Raw genomic sequence first — 15,784 nt, forward strand, 5'->3', positions numbered from 1 at the left:
TGGTTATAGCAATGTCTTTTCCACAGCTCCAAACTAAACCTTCTCTAGGAGCCATTTGTCTTCGGAGTAATATTTGAAATATGGAGCTTAAAGGAGGTCGCTCCTTAAAGCATCAGGTGACGACGGGCAGACAGAAGAGAGAAGTTAGTGAAATGGGTGTGCACTCAAGGGTTAGGATGAAGACTCAGGCTTTCAGCTCTACTCGTGGATCTGGACATAGTCTTTGGAGGCCTTTCGGCCTCAGCCACGCCAGTGGGTAATGATGCCAACTGAAAGGACTTGGGTGAGAGTGAAGTGGAAAAAACGATGATTCATATGGCAATTTTTTGTACTTCCCGCATTGATTATGTGTTAGTATCAGATGTTAGGGGAAAAATATGTATCAGACAGGGAATTGCACTAATAAATCTTGAAATTCTTCTCCAAGTGTGTAATTCTATGACTCTATTGGCGATGGCTTATTGGCTTGCAGGAGCTGAAATAGGGGACCCTCTGACACTAACAAAGTGAAGGGAAGTTACATCAAGGACAACACCAGAATAAGCAGTACAAAATAATGGATTTCATGAAACTAGGAAAATAAGTGGTGAAGCTCACTGCATTGAGAAGCAGGCTTCTGTTCTGAGCCTGTCTCTGCCCTTAACCAACTGTGAGATTTCACTCCAGTGAAGCGAGCTCTCTGGGCCTGAGCTCAGTCAACTGCAGAATAGAGATAACATCGCTCACTTCTTAGGGGTGCTTTGGGGATTAAAGGAATGAAATGAATGTGAAAGCAGCTAACAAATGGTTAGCACTTAACAGATGCTCAACTAATTTTAGCTGATCTACAGGACTTTAAAGAAATAAAATATTTACAAATTAAGGGCCTTCTTGGTGAAGAATTCAAATCTTACCCAGTACAGACAGCTGCAAAGGTATTAAGACAGAAGTTTCCGATGGTGCTGCACACTGGAATCTCATGGGCATCTAAAAAGGTACCAGTGCCTGGTTCCCGCCCTTGACATTCTGGTTTAATTAGTAAAAGGCATGGCTGGGGCGTCGGGGCTTTCAACAGCTCTCCAGATCCTTCTCCTGTGCTGCGACACTCGGGAGCCCCTGTGTTAGAGCAGCATCGTCAGGGACACTGGGGACCTGGGTGGGCGAACTAAAGCTGCCAAATTCTAGGCAGTGGCCTTTAGGACTTCCTGGAATTTTCTTGAAAAAGCATAGCTGTAAGTTAGAGAGGTAACCAAAAATCAGGCAAAGTTATTTATGTGTGCGTCTCTCCCCCCAAACATTCATTAAAGCTTCCATGCATGTTATAAAGGAAATCCCCTCCGTCTGTGTGAGAGGTTTTTTCCACTTCAGCTGAAACACCTGCAGAATTACAATGTGGCTAAAGTCATAGCCTTCTATCAGGGCAGGGAAGAAGTCAGACAGAGGGAAGCAAGCGATCTGTCGGTGACATGAAGGGCTCAACACAAAACATTATGCAGCTACGTGTGCCTCCGTGCCTCTGTGGCATGCAGGTTGTTGATGTTCAATGATATCATATGTTACATTACATTAAATGACATCATATCTAACAATAACGTACTATGAAATAGTAGACTGATTAGCTGCTTAGGCTTGAGAATGAATTCAGTTGCATAATAAACTGCCACATATTTGAAAACGAAAGTTCTCACCCACGCTACTTCTAAATCTATTCCATTTAACCCTTGTATGGAGGGACATCACAAGGGGAATTTCTGCCATCTTAACTGCAACACGCTGACCTCATATCAAGAGGAGAATATTCTCTGGGGCACACTTAGACTGCTGCTGGTAGGAGATATTATTTTTCAGCTGGAGGAAACAAAGCTATTAAAGACACTGAAATGTACAGGCTGTGAAATGGATTTCCAGGTTAGTTGGATGTTCAAAGAATTCCACCCCCCATTTGAGGAAAGCAGAGAAAAGCAGAAACTGATTTAAAATGAGGAGTCTTCATTTTTGTCTTTGCTCCATAGCTTCTAGTCCTTTGAACACCTTCTTTTGTGCCTCCTATTCCCAAATAAGACTGGATTTTGTTCACTAATGGATAAATTTGAATATATTATTGCCTAAGTTTCCAACTAATTGGTTTTCAACAAAGTATGATGAACTAGAAATTAAATAATTTCAGAAAATAAGGAAGTTTAGTAAATCAGAAAAAGGGAGCACAGATGGTATATAATTAAAAGCTAAATAGAAGATAAGGAAAAAGTGGGAAAAGCAACATCATATGTAGAATATATATAGTGTATACGTGGATAAAAATTTAGGCCTGCATACAACATCTCTCTCTCTACACCACAGACATAGCTAACACTCACTGAGTGTACTATATTCAGGCACCCTTTTAAATGCTTTACATGCATTGACTACTTAATTCTCACCACAACCCTGTGCCACAGGTCCTATTATATAATCATGCCCATTTTATAGATGAAGGGATTGAGCCAGAGAAAGTCTAAGTAATGTGCCCAGGGCCAATGAAGCTGCCAAATGGCAGAATTGGACACCAACCCAGAAGACCTTGGATCTAGAGACGCTGCCATAAGGCTGGATGGGGAAGATCATTGGCGCTGCTCCCAGCCTGGCCAGGAGAGCCTTGTTAGCTCACAGAGGCTGCATTTATTCAGGGGGTGGGGTGTGAGTGCGAGTTCGAATCAATGGGACAATCTTGTATTTAGAGCTATTCTCTATCAGGTACAGTTCTGGGCAGAAATCAAGCAAGCCTGGCTCCTGACAGCTTTCACGTGAGTAAGTAAATTTAAAAAATGTACATCTAGAGGTTTAAAGAACACAGGTGGGCAAAGACCAAACATACTAAGAGGGGTGCGTAAGACAGACACATTTTACTCCAGGGCTGCCCTGACCAGCCCTGTGACTTTAGACCTGAATTGAAGCTTTCTGAGCCATCCTCGCCCACAGTCTGCCAACGGTCGGGGTACTGTGCCTCCCTCGAAAGGGTGCTGGGGCGATGTGACGCAGGTGAAGTGCTGGCAGTGCCCGGCGCACAGCAGGCACAGACTCAATGCGAGAGGAGCCACAGGTGTCGGGGAGAGGAGGCAGGATGGAAAGGAGAGAGGAAATTGGGAGAGGGAGGAAGAGCGGAGAGGTCCCCCCTTGCCCTCCAGGTAGTGGCCGCCCAGAGGGCGGAGAGAGCGGGAGGCTGCAGAGAAGTCTGAGTGGGACACAGCTAGAGAGGAGAAGGCAGTAGGTCCTTGTGAGTTGGGATTTGTCTGATTTTACTGTTCAATGAGAAATGCAAATTAAACTAGAATCATTTTGCAATGAGTTTTGGTCATTGGACTGTATTTGTCTGAACATCACAAGATGTTGTGGCCCCAAGATACTCTTCAGGAATTAATAGCGTTATTGCTATTATTATCATCTAGTGAATATATATTTTTTCCTCCTCTGTTCTTAAAATTTTCACTTCTTCCCTTTAGAAGGGGATGTAAAAATAATATAACCCAAAGCTTTTATTGTATAGGTGATGCTGAAGCCCCAGGAGCCAGTTAGTCGCCAGAGGCAAAGGCATATCTGATGTGGATTAAGGGCGAGAGTTTGCCCGGGGATTACGAGGCCAGTCCTCTGGACTTCTCCTCACCACTCATGAGATGAGTGATCTTGGGCTCCTTGGGTCATTTCCTCTGGCCTCAGCCTCCTCATCTGCAAAATGGGGCTAGAACTGGTTCCTGCACCTCTGGCCTCATCGCACTATTTGAAAAACAAATGAGAGAGTAGATGTGAAAGTTCTCTGAAAAGGCAGAAGTGCAGGGCTAATGTAAGGAACTACTATTCATAGTTATTCTTTAACCGGGTTTGTGGTAAGATTTTTTTTTTTTTTTTTTTCTGCAACACAGCCCAGTGACCTGCAGGGAAGCCTCCCTTTCTCCATCTCAGACCTTTGCCAGGGGCTGCCTGGGGGTCCATTTTGGACAATTCCTCTTTATTTGCAAATGCTTCCTCACAGAAATCATCAAGGTCAAAAAACCACAGTAAAGATGAAGCAGTCTGATGTCCTGAGATAAAAGATTACACCTCGGTGGACAGCACAGTGGAGGCAGATGACCAGTTTGGCAAAAGAAGCAAATGGTGACTGCAAGTACCAGTTTGGGATCGGACAGCGGGGCTCTCGTGCCAGCTCGCCGCATCTGCTCTGTTACCTGGGCCTCACCTGCGCCGAGCTGATTTCTTCTTTGGAAAAACAACGGCCAGATGCATGTATGTAAGAACCCAATGTCCTCTCCCATATTTATATCCAAGATCCCAGAGTCCTCTCCCATATTTATAAGATGCAAGTGTGTAGCTCTAACATTTAGAGTCCACTAAAACAGAAAAAGCACTTCCGGCAGCTCTCTCCATCGGCTTAGGAAAGGACAGTGATTAAGTGCCTTTGGATCATGACTTTGCACAGCTCTGCCCTTACACATCACTCAGTTAGTATGTGCCTTGTATGGTGGCTCACGACTGCAAAGCACTGAAACTACATGGGACTATAAAATAACTACTAAAAGGCACTGAACTTCTCTTCAACCTTCATTGCGCCTTGCTAAAAAAATATGGACCTTGTATTAAAGAAAAGGACAAAAAAATAGATTTGAAAAAAAAGGGGGGGGCAATACTTATTTCAATCTTACCTTTTTTTTTTTTATTTGACACACGTTATAAGTGGGGTTGAATTTATATCTTTTTTTAAAAACTTCCTGAACAGTACACAGATCTAGTCAACAGTACATGTATGTTGAAGAAACAAAAAAGCTGCGTAGCTGTCCTGAACTTCAATAATTCCTATCGACCCCAATGGGTGTTTTGGATTCTCCTGATCTCAAGTCACAGTGAGGAAATGCAGTGGAAACCACAGTAATATTGTGAGTTCCTTCACTCCAAATGCCATTTAACAACTAGGCGTGCCCACCAAATTAAAACATGCTTTAGTTTTAACAAGAACACTCATGTAACGATTCCATTTTTTAGGAATGTGTTCTACAGGAATGCATGTATAAATGTAAAAACAATATATGTACCGGTTGTTTTTATTATATTGTTTACAATAAGAAAAATACTTTGGTCAGGACGTGGCCTATATAACCTTGATATATCTTTGGGGTAGAACACTATGAGGCCATCAAAAATATTTTAATATGGGAAAAAATGACCAGTGCACATTTCAATCTTACATACACATGCACGTATCACATATACATGCACACACGATACACATGTGCATATACACTGCAGACATTCATAGATACATGGTGGGGGGAATGTAAAAATAAATCAAACATTTAATATTGGGATTGAAATGGAAGCAATATTTTCCTTTTTATACTTTAAAAATACTTGAATTATTTTTGTAATGAACACACTTGGAAGAAAAAAGAAGAGGATGTTTGATGAGCTTCAATGCTAACGTTGAAGGTGAGCACACATATTGAGCACCAACACTGGTTCCTCTGTAAGTTTGCACAATATCACCAGAAAATGATTTAGCAGTAAGTTTAAGAATGTTTATATATTTTGACCGAGAATGCATTTCAAGGAGTATCCCTTAAATAACTCAAAATCATGAAAGATTCCTGTAAAAAGTGTTTGAGAGCATTATTTATCATGGCAAAAAATGGAAGCAATTTATGTATGTAACCTAAATGAACTAGTCAATTACAGTACATCTACACATGACGATGAGTTCATAAAAACATGTACCCATCTTTGTGTTGTAATGTTAAGGCAGTAAAGATGTTATGTTTAGTATGATCATAGCTATATAAATATACAAAAGCAATACTTTAAAAGTGCATATGACAGATGGAACTATGCCAAAATATTAATAACAGTTAAGGTTTTGCATGAGAGTTGGGTTACATTTTATTATTATTAATTTTTCTGTACTTTTCCTATAATGATCAGATTCAGTTCTACAATAAAAATAACAAACTATTTTTTCAACTGTTAGTACAATCACCACCAATATAAAAAACACTGGACATGTCAGATGACTCAATGACCAGAAAACAAAATCAACTAGTGAGGAAAGTCTGAAAAATGTTCACCCTCTAGGGAAATCGGTGATTCCAATCAGTGGCCTTGACCCTCCCCTGGAATATGGCTTCCATTGGATGGGCAGGAGCTGGCATGGCTTTCCAGCCATGATTAAGTGCCACCAATCACAAGGAAAACCCTAAAGATAATAACATAAAGGTATTTCTTTTTAAGAAAATTAAGATTAGAAAATTCAGGAAGAGCCACATTTGTGTTTGAATAAGATGGTATCTATTCCCTGCGTGGCACAAAGTAACATCATGTGTTTCTGGGTTTGGGACTATATGCAAACGACATAGTATATGTATTCTTCTGTACTTTACTTTTTAGCTCAATGCAATATTGTACAAACTACATATGACACTATATCTTTTTGAATCTATAAATATTTCATAATAAAAATGGAAAACACTTCTTTGTGTTAAAGGTTAAGATTCTGTTAAAAATGGAAAATTTATCCCCAAAAAATCTTTGCAACCTTGGAGGCCCTCTAGTGCCCAAATCTGGTAAGTATTGTTAATATCATCAATTGTTTTACACAGTCCACTCATCATTTCATTTCCTTAAAAACAGAAATTAACAGCAAGATGAGGTAGAATGCTATACTCCCAAATTTATTTGAGTTAAATGGCATGTTTTTACATCAAATTTTAAAAATTCTGCCAGACTGTTCTTCACTCTCTTTGAAGGATGACCCAAAAGAATATGTTTTGATTTTTAGTGAGAATGTTTCTCATAAAAATTTCAAAATTCAAATACACATTTCATAGAAGAAATAGTATTAAATTTCTCTGCCTGAAAAATATTTTAAAATTAGTTTTATTCCCTTACCATTCCTTTAAAATTTTTAGACTTATTAAGGTGTGTAATAGCAATGATTTCCTTGTGGAATTTATGGAAGAATCCCACCAACTGACTCCTTCTCCTCAGGACCCAGCACAACATGACAACTGTGCTTCAAAAACAGAGCTGAGTTTTACGTGAGACTTATGTCATCTTTCTTTCTATCATAATTATTTGTGTATAGAGCTTATCTATCCTCCAAGATTTTCAGCTACTTGCCGGCAAAACCTTTGCCTTTTTTATCTTTATATTACTATAGTTCTTAGCACAGTACCTGAAACATTTTAGGAACTCGTTTTTGTGGCTGCTATTTTTATTGAATCAGGTAGACTCATTAAATTGTTCAATGAGATAGGTTACAAAGCTGTATTTTAAAACCAAAATGAGTTTTGAAACATATTTTATAGTTTGTCCAAGCAGTAAAAAAAAAATAGAATAGATAACATAGAAAAACTCAAAATTATTGTAGAAAATAGTATTGCATTTAACAAGCAACAGAGTATATCTGAAGAACAGCTAATGTGTGAAATTTAACTAGTTTGTCTCATGGGCACAACTGCTGTTTTAAAAAGAACACAATTAATTAACCTTTATTTTATTTTATTTTTTTTTGAGACAGAGTCTCACTCTGTTGCCCAGGCTAGAGTGAGTGCCGTGGCGTCAGCCTAGCTCACAGCAACCTCAAACTCCTGGGCTCAAGAGATCCTCCTGTCTCAGCCTCCCGAGTAGCTGGGACTACAGGCATGCACCACCATGCCCGGCTAATTTTTTCTATATATATTTTTAGCTGTCCATATAATTTCTTTCTATTTTTAGTAGAGATGGGGTCTCGCTCTTGCTCAGGCTGGTCTCGAACTCCTGAGCTCAAACGATCCGCCCACCTCGGCCTCCCAGAGTGCTAGGATTACAGGCGTGAGCCACCGCGCCCGGCCTAATTAACCTTTAAAATACTGTGGTGATTCATGCCATGGCCTGGCATGAAAACTTCTGCAGGGTTTGTCAATCATTATAAAACTGATGGCGTAACGGCTCTGACATTTGGCAGCTCTGTGGCATAATGAAAAGAGAACAGGAATTCAGCTTCCAGCCGTCTTATGAATCCTAGAGAAGTAATTTAATCTTTCTGAGCCTCAGTATTCCTACTAACAAAAGTATATACGTGTGTGTGTCTGTATACTATGTATCTATAATAGACATAAAACAATAAATATATATTTTATTACACATATATACACTTATCTATTATATATATAAAGATTGTGGTGACAAATGCCAAATACCAGAGCATATTACTTGTGGCATCCTGTCCTTCCTCAACCCAGGGCTACTCGTGCACATCCATCTCACTGTTACCTTCTTGCCTCTGGCCAGGGTCACTGGAGTGTACCCGCCATTTACCTAGACCAGTGTCCTGGAAAGTGATACCCTAGCTCTGGAAAACAACATATCTTGTTTTTGAAAAACAGCCCAGTTTTACCACCTTTAATAATGACCTGTTGCCGATCAGCCGTGTCTCAGACACTTTACAAACATTATTGATCCCCATAATCACCTTGCTTGGTGGCATTTTCCCTCAGAGGTTTCAGATGAAGAAACTGAGGTCACAGAGATGAAGTACTTGTTTATGGCCCCCAGGCGAGTCGGTCCCCAAGCCTGTAATCTCCTGTGTGACAAACTACAGTTCTTTCAGGACACAGGTCTACTTAAGCCAGGTTCAGTAACAGGCCATTCTGTATTCCTTCATATATGGTAAAGCCCATCGTCACGTTCCACCCTTAATAATCAAATAAGTGAGATAATTGTGAGTGGGACTCACCGACTTGTGCTTGTATAAAGAGGCTTAGAGCGCCGAGGCTCGGCTAGAGCCGTGACGTCTCCAAAGGGGTCGTCAGCGTCATCCGCATTCGTAGACTGCACATGACCACTGTGAGGGTGAAAAGAGCCATATATTTCTTTGTAAGAAACACAGAAGAAGTGGTTGAACGGTGTTTTAACATCCAAAGAAAAGTGCATGAGCCAAAAGAGAGCCAAAGCTCAAAACACAAAACATTAAAGCATTGATGATGGAACAATTTTCTACAGAAACATGAAGATGATTTGCTCTCATTCAGAGCAAGAGATGCCCTGCTCCTTGATCTTAAATTCAAGGCAAAGTGAGAGTAACGGCTGTTTTCTGTTTCTGAGCAAAGAAGCTGCTGTCTCTGCAGCCCTGGGAGAGCACCTTCACTGGGTGTGGTGGAGGCCGGGGCAAGGCCGAGGCTGGTATCTGCCAGAGGTGACAAGTAAGGTTCCTGCGGGGTGGAAACCTGCACAGGTGCCCGGAAACCTGGGCAACGAGTGGCATGCCTGCCAGGGCCTGAGAGAACGTGGAGAGGCTGAGACAATGCCAGCCAGAGTGTACCAAGGATTTCCGAGGCCCCTAGTAGGAATATTAGTCAACTCTGTTGTAGAGCAGAGCAGGCAACAGTGATGGGGAGGGAGGACAAGGACTACAGGTCTAGACCTCTCCTCCACGTTTTGGGATCTACTTTGTTCCAAGGTTATTTTTCCATCTAAAAAAGAGAAGACCCCAAATGGCAGACAAAGCCCTTCTTTGCCATCCATGGAAAGCCAATTTAAACGTAGAAAAATACGAGGTGGCATTTCCTGCACTTCAGTGTTAATGAGAGCATCATACCGTTCGCATTAGTTATTACAGTCTTCCTGATTGACGAAATAGTAGCAGCATCCAAGATATTTTATTTCATAAAATAACCCATTTGAGAACTATCCCTCCTCTTTTCTTTTTTTTTAATCAAAATCAAACTTTTGATGGAAATTCTGACATGAAACAAGCACTATGTCAGATTAGAAATCTGTTATATAAGTGATAAAAGTTGTCTTAAAAAGTGAATCGAAAACATAGGTGAGATGAAAGCAAGTACAAATTGGGTGTAGATCTGGTATTTTTAAAAACATCGAGAAACATTACTTACGTATAGAGAGGAATGTATTTACTTCTAGAACTTGGACTCACACTTAGAAAAAGAGAAAGGATAGGCAATTGGATTGTTAGTATTAAGTTAATAAACATCAAATTATTACAGTATTTCCCTAATTAAAGTAAAAAGTCTTCAGAGCTATCTCATAGGAATTGGACTCTCAAAGTTTGCAAATTTAAACAGAAGTTATAGTTCTGCCTTTTATGGAATGTCACATAAATGGAACCATACAATACATAGCATTTGGGGTCTGGCAGCTAACACTGAGTAGTAACGTGTGTTTGAGACCCATCCTATTGTTGTGTGTTGCATCTGTCCTTTTTCATTGCTGAATAGTATTCCATGGCATGGGTGGACTCTGGTGTGCTTATTCATTCACCTGGGAAAGGGCATTTTGTTGTTGCTAGGTTTTTGAGATTATAAATAATTCTGTTGGGAACATCACACAGAGGTTTTTGTGTGGCTCCTTGCAAGCAACATTCACATGGAGGAAAGTTCCGGGGTGAACAGCGCCCTCAAGAATTCTGAGGGGTGGCAGCGCTGACTATGATATGTAGCTTTTCATTTGCCAGCTGGTTTATCACCAAAAAAAATCCATTAGATTTATATAAACTGGAATAAAAAGTTTATTATCTGGGTGAGCTATTTGCTATTTTACCACCGTATATAAGTTTAAAATGCTAATAAAGTTTTTAAAATTAACATTCATGTATTAAAAATTAGTACTAAAAATTTCCATCTTTTATAACAGATATTTAAATGGGATTATGAACAATTTCAGCATGCTGTCTATACTAGGATCTTACGCTTTTTGACTATTTCAATCTTTTATTTAAATTATTGCCATTCAATGTATATTGGAATGTAAATTAGGATGTTTTATACATTTGGCAAAACCACAATTTCAGTATCTTTATCAAAAAATCTTACACATTATTTTTATATATAGCTCAATAAAATATTTTTGGACAAGACTCAATATTCTTCTCAGTATTGTCACTATTTTCATTTCCAGATCCAGGAACCAAACTTGATTATGGCTTTATATATTTCACTTCATTATTATTTTTCCTTCTAATAACTAAAAAAATCCCTTTTAAAGGGTGCTTTATAATGGTTTCATTGAAGTGGTGCCATTGTCAAAGATTTGAAAAATGTCATCCTTGATATTGTTTTTGCATAACTAAAATTTAGCAAAAACTCATTAATTTTGCTGACTGTGGACAAACATCTCCTGCATTTTGCTTTGCAATCATGATTAGGTAAATATGAAATCAAATGTACAACATTAACCAAACCAGAAAATGAGATGAAAGTCCAGGAAGCAAAAGATTGAATAATTTTTTTCCCGGACAGCATGTATTATTCTTGTGTGATGTTTGTTTGTCTCATACTATTCTTCATAATTGGCCACAGAATTTGTTGAACACTACATTTCTATTCTAAAATTCCATGTGATTAACTCTTATATTTTCTATTCCATTTGACTTTTGCAAAATGCTGGTTGTGACTCACCACTGATAGGTTGCAGCCAACAGGATACAAACCCCTCTCTAAACTATTTAGTAAAGTCTCCTCATTTATCTGAACTAGTGTAACTGCCTATTCATGTTGAGAAAATTGGTCCCTAGCTCTTATCATAAGTAAAAGTGAATATCAAGTGGGCTAAAAAGATAAATGTGAAAACCAGAACTTTAAATATTTTAGAAAAAAATGTAAGAAAAGAAGGAGAATATCTTTATTATTTAAAGGTAGGGGAAAGTTTATTAAAATGCCACAAAAATAACAAGATATGAAGGAAAATACTGATGAATTCAGTTACACTAAAATTCAAAACTTCAGTTCAGCAAAGTGTGCCTTAAAATAGAGACTTTATTGACTAGAAGGAGATACTTTGATGCATATTACCAGTAAAGGGTTTTTATCCAGAATAGTAAACATAAAAGTTTCTACAATCAATGAGTAAAAGACAACCCAATAGCAAAAGGGACAAAATGTATGAGAAGGAAAGAAACAGACGTGCAAATCTAAGTAAGTCATAAACTTACCAAAAATTATTATTAGCAATCAGGTAGATGTAAACTAAAATTATAATGAAGTGTGATTTTATACTCATAAGACTAGAGTTTTTTTTTTTAAATTTGAAAATTCCCAACACTGGACACAATGTTCAATAATAGGAACTTAAGCAATGCTGGTGTAAGAGCCTATTGGTAAACTCATTTGGAGAAGAATTTGGCAATATCAAAAAAGTAGAGAGGTATATACCTCTTGACCCAGCAATTCTAGACATAGTATGTGTATAGAAAACTTAAAAGTATTTTTACATTTGGGTATGTGAAGGTATGTGGACATTATACCCACTGCCAAAAAAAAAAAATCAGAAAAAATTAAATTATGAGAGTGGATGAATAAATTTTGATATATCCATTCAATGGAATACTACACAGCAGAGAACATGAATATCTAGAGATACATATTTCAAGAGATATGAATCTTACAAACACAATACTGAGCAAAAATGTTAAGCTACATAAATATATGTATGATATCACACTGAGTTTTTAAACAAGGAATGCAATACCACTATGTTTTAAAGGCTAGAAAGAGTACATGAAAATGTGAGGCATCCAATCCAGCGTACTATTGGTGATCCCTGAGGAAGGGAGATGTTCTTAGGGAGAAGTATCAAGGGGGCTTCCATCATGTTAGTAACATTTTATTTCTAAAGCTGGGGAGCAGATGCATAGACTATATCATATTCTTATTTATACATTTTGTGTATATAAAATAATCAAAAATAAATTTGAAAAATACAAACAGAGGTGATAACCCGGTTTGTGGGCTGTGGTAAGAACAAAAGAAAAGAGACAAAATAGTGACATTTTCAAAGGCAGAAATACCAAGGTTTTTTTAGGCTAAATGCACAAAATTACAGAAGGGGAAATATTAGTAATAAAGGCATAGTTTCTGACATTAATATAACACAAAATAACTATACAATACAAAAATTGATAGAAAATAATTTATAATCTTTTATAGGAAGTTTATGGACTTTTGCAACATTGTAACAGTTTATATAAAATTGTTTATAAAGCATTCCCTATTTTAAAATGGTTGTGGTACATGTTGCATCCTAAATTTTAAGGAGGGTAAAGAGAAAATGAAAGAAAGCAGGCAACACCAAGCAAGTGCCCTGGGATTCAGGTCATATTCCCAGTTCCAGTCTCTGGGGACATGCCCCTCACCCATCCCTCTAACCCATGAGTGAGAGTGTCAGATTCTTAATGTAAATACATGAGAGCGAAAAATCTAGTGATGAAAACCTTAGAAGATAAAACTTACAAATTAACTGGTTTGACTGGTGCCAGGAAAGATCTTGTTTGAAATCTGTCCCAGAGTCCACCAACCATCTAAAATCATCATCAAAGTGAATGACAGATATTTAATGAACACGTTATTATAATTTCTGGTATAAAACTCCAGTGCCCTTTACAATTCTCTCCACATCATAGCCAAGCCCCGGGCTCTCTAGCAAAAGCACAGTCCACACTTCCTTAGCCCCTCCTGGGTTTTCTCTGGAGTCACTCCTGGTCCCCGACTCCCAGCTTCAATTTGTTTCCTCACGGCTGGAATCGGCCTCGGTATTCCCCTCCTTTGGATGAAGCACTTGGGAAAGGTCTGATTTTCGTTGTCGTCCTAGATGCTGTTCCCACTTGGATCTCTGCGGCCCCAGGCCAGTCTTTCCTTTCCAGCCTGTATTCTATATGCTAGTATAATTTAACACCAAGGAATATGTAATAAAATGACCAATTTTCACAAGACATAGGAATATTTTTAAATAGTTTAGAGATTCTTTACAAATAGTTAGATGAAACCATACACATTTTTTTTCCTTTTAATTGATTTTAACTTCCATGTAAAAATCTCAGGTTTGAGCATTCATATTGAAGTTATGTTTTTTCCTCTTTTATTATCATTTTTCTTTGCAAAAGCTGAAGAAATTTTGCAAGGTAATGTGTCCTTCTTAACCTCGGGTCAATGGACCTCTTGGGGTCTATATTAAGAGCTGTATTTCAATTTAACTGATTTCCTCTTTAACCCAACAAATTTTATGTATTCAAAAATTTCATTATGAGAAGTAGTCCAAGGGCTTAACCAGACTTCTATGCAGTGAGATATAGCACAAAAGCATCAGGGAATCAATGGGTGTATATTTTAATAGATGGTGTTCTGCAAGCACAGAGCAGAGACTTCTAATCTAGTGTCAGGAGGTCAGAGGTGAGGGCTATGATGAGACCGGAAGCATGCGTGGGGGTTCACCCAGCACAAACGCACAGATAGAGAGAGTGATGAAGGCCTTGGAACACTCCTTGCAAACCATGGAACCTGGGAAGGAGCATGGCAGCCTGAGGACCTGAGAGGACAGCACAATGTGGGGTGATGTTTAGGTGATAGAGCGGACAGCAGAATGGGGAAGGGATGAGGCAAAAGAGGGGGCTGTGGGCAAATAATGGAGAATTGGGTACATGCAATCTCAAGGAATATCAATGTGATTTTATAAATAGGATGGGTTTAATGAGTGAAGTACCATGAACAGACTCACACTTTAGGAAAAGTATTCTGGCTGTAGTATGGATACAATAACTCATGTGATGAATTCTTCTTGATATTCAGAAATGTAAAGAGTGGATGTCACTACTGATCAATTGGTATGCTTTGTTTTGTCACATAGTAAGAGATAATATCAGATAGAAATCTATGACTCAAGGATTTTTTTTATTTTGCCATAGAAAGTACAGATCTAAGTTCTAGATCCTATTTCAAGAACTATCCTCAGCATCGGTGATCTGGTGAAATTATTTTTCCCTGTCTTTTTCATTATTTACTCATTCTTTTGCAATTTCAGAAATAAACACAATCATTGCAAATGGCTTTCGAGAAAGAGGTAGTCTTTAAATAGTAAAGAAAAGTTTTCAATATTGAAAATGTTAAACTATTTGCAGTCATCAATGACTTGTATAATTATGGAACTTTCAGTTTCATAAAGATATATATTTACTTAGTTATTTATGTAATTCTTAACAATAAAAGAAGTGTTATTTTGACTCAAAGCTGTGGCGTTCATTTCCTAGCAGTAGGAAACACACTACTGCCCGGGATGTTTGCTAACCTGAGTTATTGCCGGCACCCCTTCATATCTTTTCAGTGTGAAACACTGTGAGATGAGATCTGCAGCTTTTTCCAAAGTTGTTTCTTCTGGATCAAGTTTTGGTGGTAGCATCTTATCCCAAGGGACACATTCATAAGCTCTATGGAATTATGACAGTTATAATAACTGGTATAGTTCATAACAATATCCACTGTGAAAGGCAGAATTTTAAGATGACCCACATTATCTGTTTCTGAAGAGTCAGAAACAAACATTCCTCTTATTCCACACTAATGCAGCCAAATTGTACAAGTCTTGAGCATGGTACAACGGCTCTGCTATCCTGTTAAATGCAATCATCATTGTATATAGAAGGATGTGGAGCTAAAGGTACCATTTTATATTTAGAATTTTGAAAGTTGCTGTGCTTTTTGACAGACATACATCATAGACCCATCAAAACCAATTCTAATTTGATCCTGAATGAAAAACAAACAACTCTTGTTCCGAAGACTGTATTCTGACAAGACAGATGGATCCCTGGACTCTACTCCTGCCATATCCAAAGTTGCTGCTAAAGCTGATCTTTCCAATCTGTGGGAAAGGCATATCCTTCCAAAAAACCCCACTGTTAGTCAAAGTCAGTTTGCAAAGAATTACCAGTGATCCTCATTCTGTCAACAAATATTTATTCAGCCCTGTGACAAGTGCTTACGATAAGAGTAAGGACAAAAACAAAAATTGTATTGACCAC

The 15,784-nt window shown here is 38.3% G+C and overlaps 1 protein-coding gene across 1 annotated transcript in view; it reads right to left on the bottom strand.

Moving 5' to 3' along the window:
• SPMIP7 (sperm microtubule inner protein 7) overlaps positions 1-15,784 on the bottom strand; it is a 50,506-nt gene that overhangs the window by 7,606 nt on the left and 27,116 nt on the right. Inside the window, exons 4-7 of the mRNA XM_069461629.1 lie at positions 15,052-15,190; positions 13,224-13,291; positions 9,873-9,914; positions 8,714-8,821 (exon numbers count right to left, since the gene is read on the bottom strand). Coding sequence (XP_069317730.1) covers positions 8,714-8,821; positions 9,873-9,914; positions 13,224-13,291; positions 15,052-15,190 — 357 coding nt within the window. The remainder of the gene's footprint in view (positions 1-8,713; positions 8,822-9,872; positions 9,915-13,223; positions 13,292-15,051; positions 15,191-15,784) is intronic.

The sequence above is a fragment of the Eulemur rufifrons genome, chromosome 29, assembly GCF_041146395.1.
Source record: "Eulemur rufifrons isolate Redbay chromosome 29, OSU_ERuf_1, whole genome shotgun sequence".
Taxonomy (NCBI): Eukaryota; Metazoa; Chordata; class Mammalia; order Primates; family Lemuridae; genus Eulemur; species Eulemur rufifrons.